The following is a 1168-nucleotide window of genomic DNA, read 5'->3' as shown; positions in this document are numbered from 1 at the left end:
ATCTTTCCCCAAACTCCCCCAAATCCCCAGAAATTCCCAAAAATCCCCGAAAAATCCCCGAAAATCCCAAAAATTCCCCAAAACTCTCCAAAATTCTCCAAAATCCCCGAAATTCCCTGAACATTCCCAAAAACTCCCAAAAATCCCTGAAAATCCCCCAAAATTCCCAAAAATTCCTGAAGTTTCCCAAAAATCCCCCAAAATTCTCAAAAATTCCAAAAAATCCCCAAAAAATCCCCAAAAATCCCCGAAATTCCCTGGCCATTCCTGAAAACCCCCCAAAATCACCAAAAATCCCAAAAAAATTCCCAAAAATCCCTGAAAATTCCCAAAATTCTCCAAAAGTTCCCAAAAGACCCCCCAAAATTCCAAAATATTCCCAAAAAATTCCCCAAAAAAGCCACGAAAATCCCCAAAACTTCAAAAAAATTCCCAAAAATTCTCCAAAATCCCTGAAATTCCCTGAACATTCCCAAAAATTCCAAAAAATTCCTGAAAATTCCCCAAAATCCCTGAAAATTCCCCAAAATCCCCCAAAATTCCCGAAAATTCCCAAAAATCCCCCAAAATTCCTGAAAATTCCCCAAAATCCCCCAAATTCCCCAAACAGGCCCGAAAATTCCCCAAAATCCCCAGAAATCCCAAAAATTCCTGAAAACCCCTGAAATTCCCTGAAAATTCCCAAAAACTCCCGAAAATCCCCGAGCTTTCCCAAAATTCCCCAAAAATCCCCAAAAATTACCGAAAATCCCCCAAAAAACCCCGAAAATCCCAAAAAATTCCCCAAAATCCCCAAAAATCCCCGAAACTCCCAAAAATCCCCAAAAAATTTCCAAGAAATTCCTGAAAATTCCTCATAATGCCTGAAAATTCCCCAAAATTCCCAAAAAACTCCCGAAAATTCCCAAAAAACTCCCGAAAATTCCCAAAAAACTCCCGAAAATTCCCAAGAATCCAAAAAATCCCCAAGAAAGCCCCGAAATTCCCCCAAAATTCCCCAAAAATCGTCAAAAAATCCCCGAAAAATCCCCCAAAATTCCAAAAAAACTCCGAAAAATCCCCGAAATTTCCCCCAAATCTCCAAAAGTTCCCAAAAGACCCCCAAAAATTCCAAAATATTCCCAAAAAATCCCCCAAAATACCCAAAAATCCCCGAAACTCCCAAAAA

At 39.4% G+C, this 1168-nt stretch overlaps 1 protein-coding gene across 1 annotated transcript in view; it reads right to left on the bottom strand.

Annotated features, from left to right (window-relative positions):
* The window catches only part of TRAPPC1 (trafficking protein particle complex 1), a gene marked incomplete at its 3' end in the record, with an annotated part of 6224 nt that overhangs the window by 3193 nt on the left and 1863 nt on the right, over window positions 1–1168 (bottom strand). The window contains exon 2 of the mRNA XM_017742309.1: window positions 261–267. Within this exon, the coding sequence (XP_017597798.1) occupies window positions 261–267 (7 nt within the window). The remainder of the gene's footprint in view (window positions 1–260; window positions 268–1168) is intronic.

Source organism: Corvus brachyrhynchos, unplaced genomic scaffold (genome assembly GCF_000691975.1).
Source record: "Corvus brachyrhynchos isolate BGI_N302 unplaced genomic scaffold, ASM69197v1 scaffold928, whole genome shotgun sequence".
In the NCBI taxonomy this organism is placed as follows: domain Eukaryota; kingdom Metazoa; phylum Chordata; class Aves; order Passeriformes; family Corvidae; genus Corvus; species Corvus brachyrhynchos.
The sequence above is the reverse complement of the archived record's forward strand: the minus strand, read 5'-3'. Positions and strand labels throughout refer to the sequence as shown.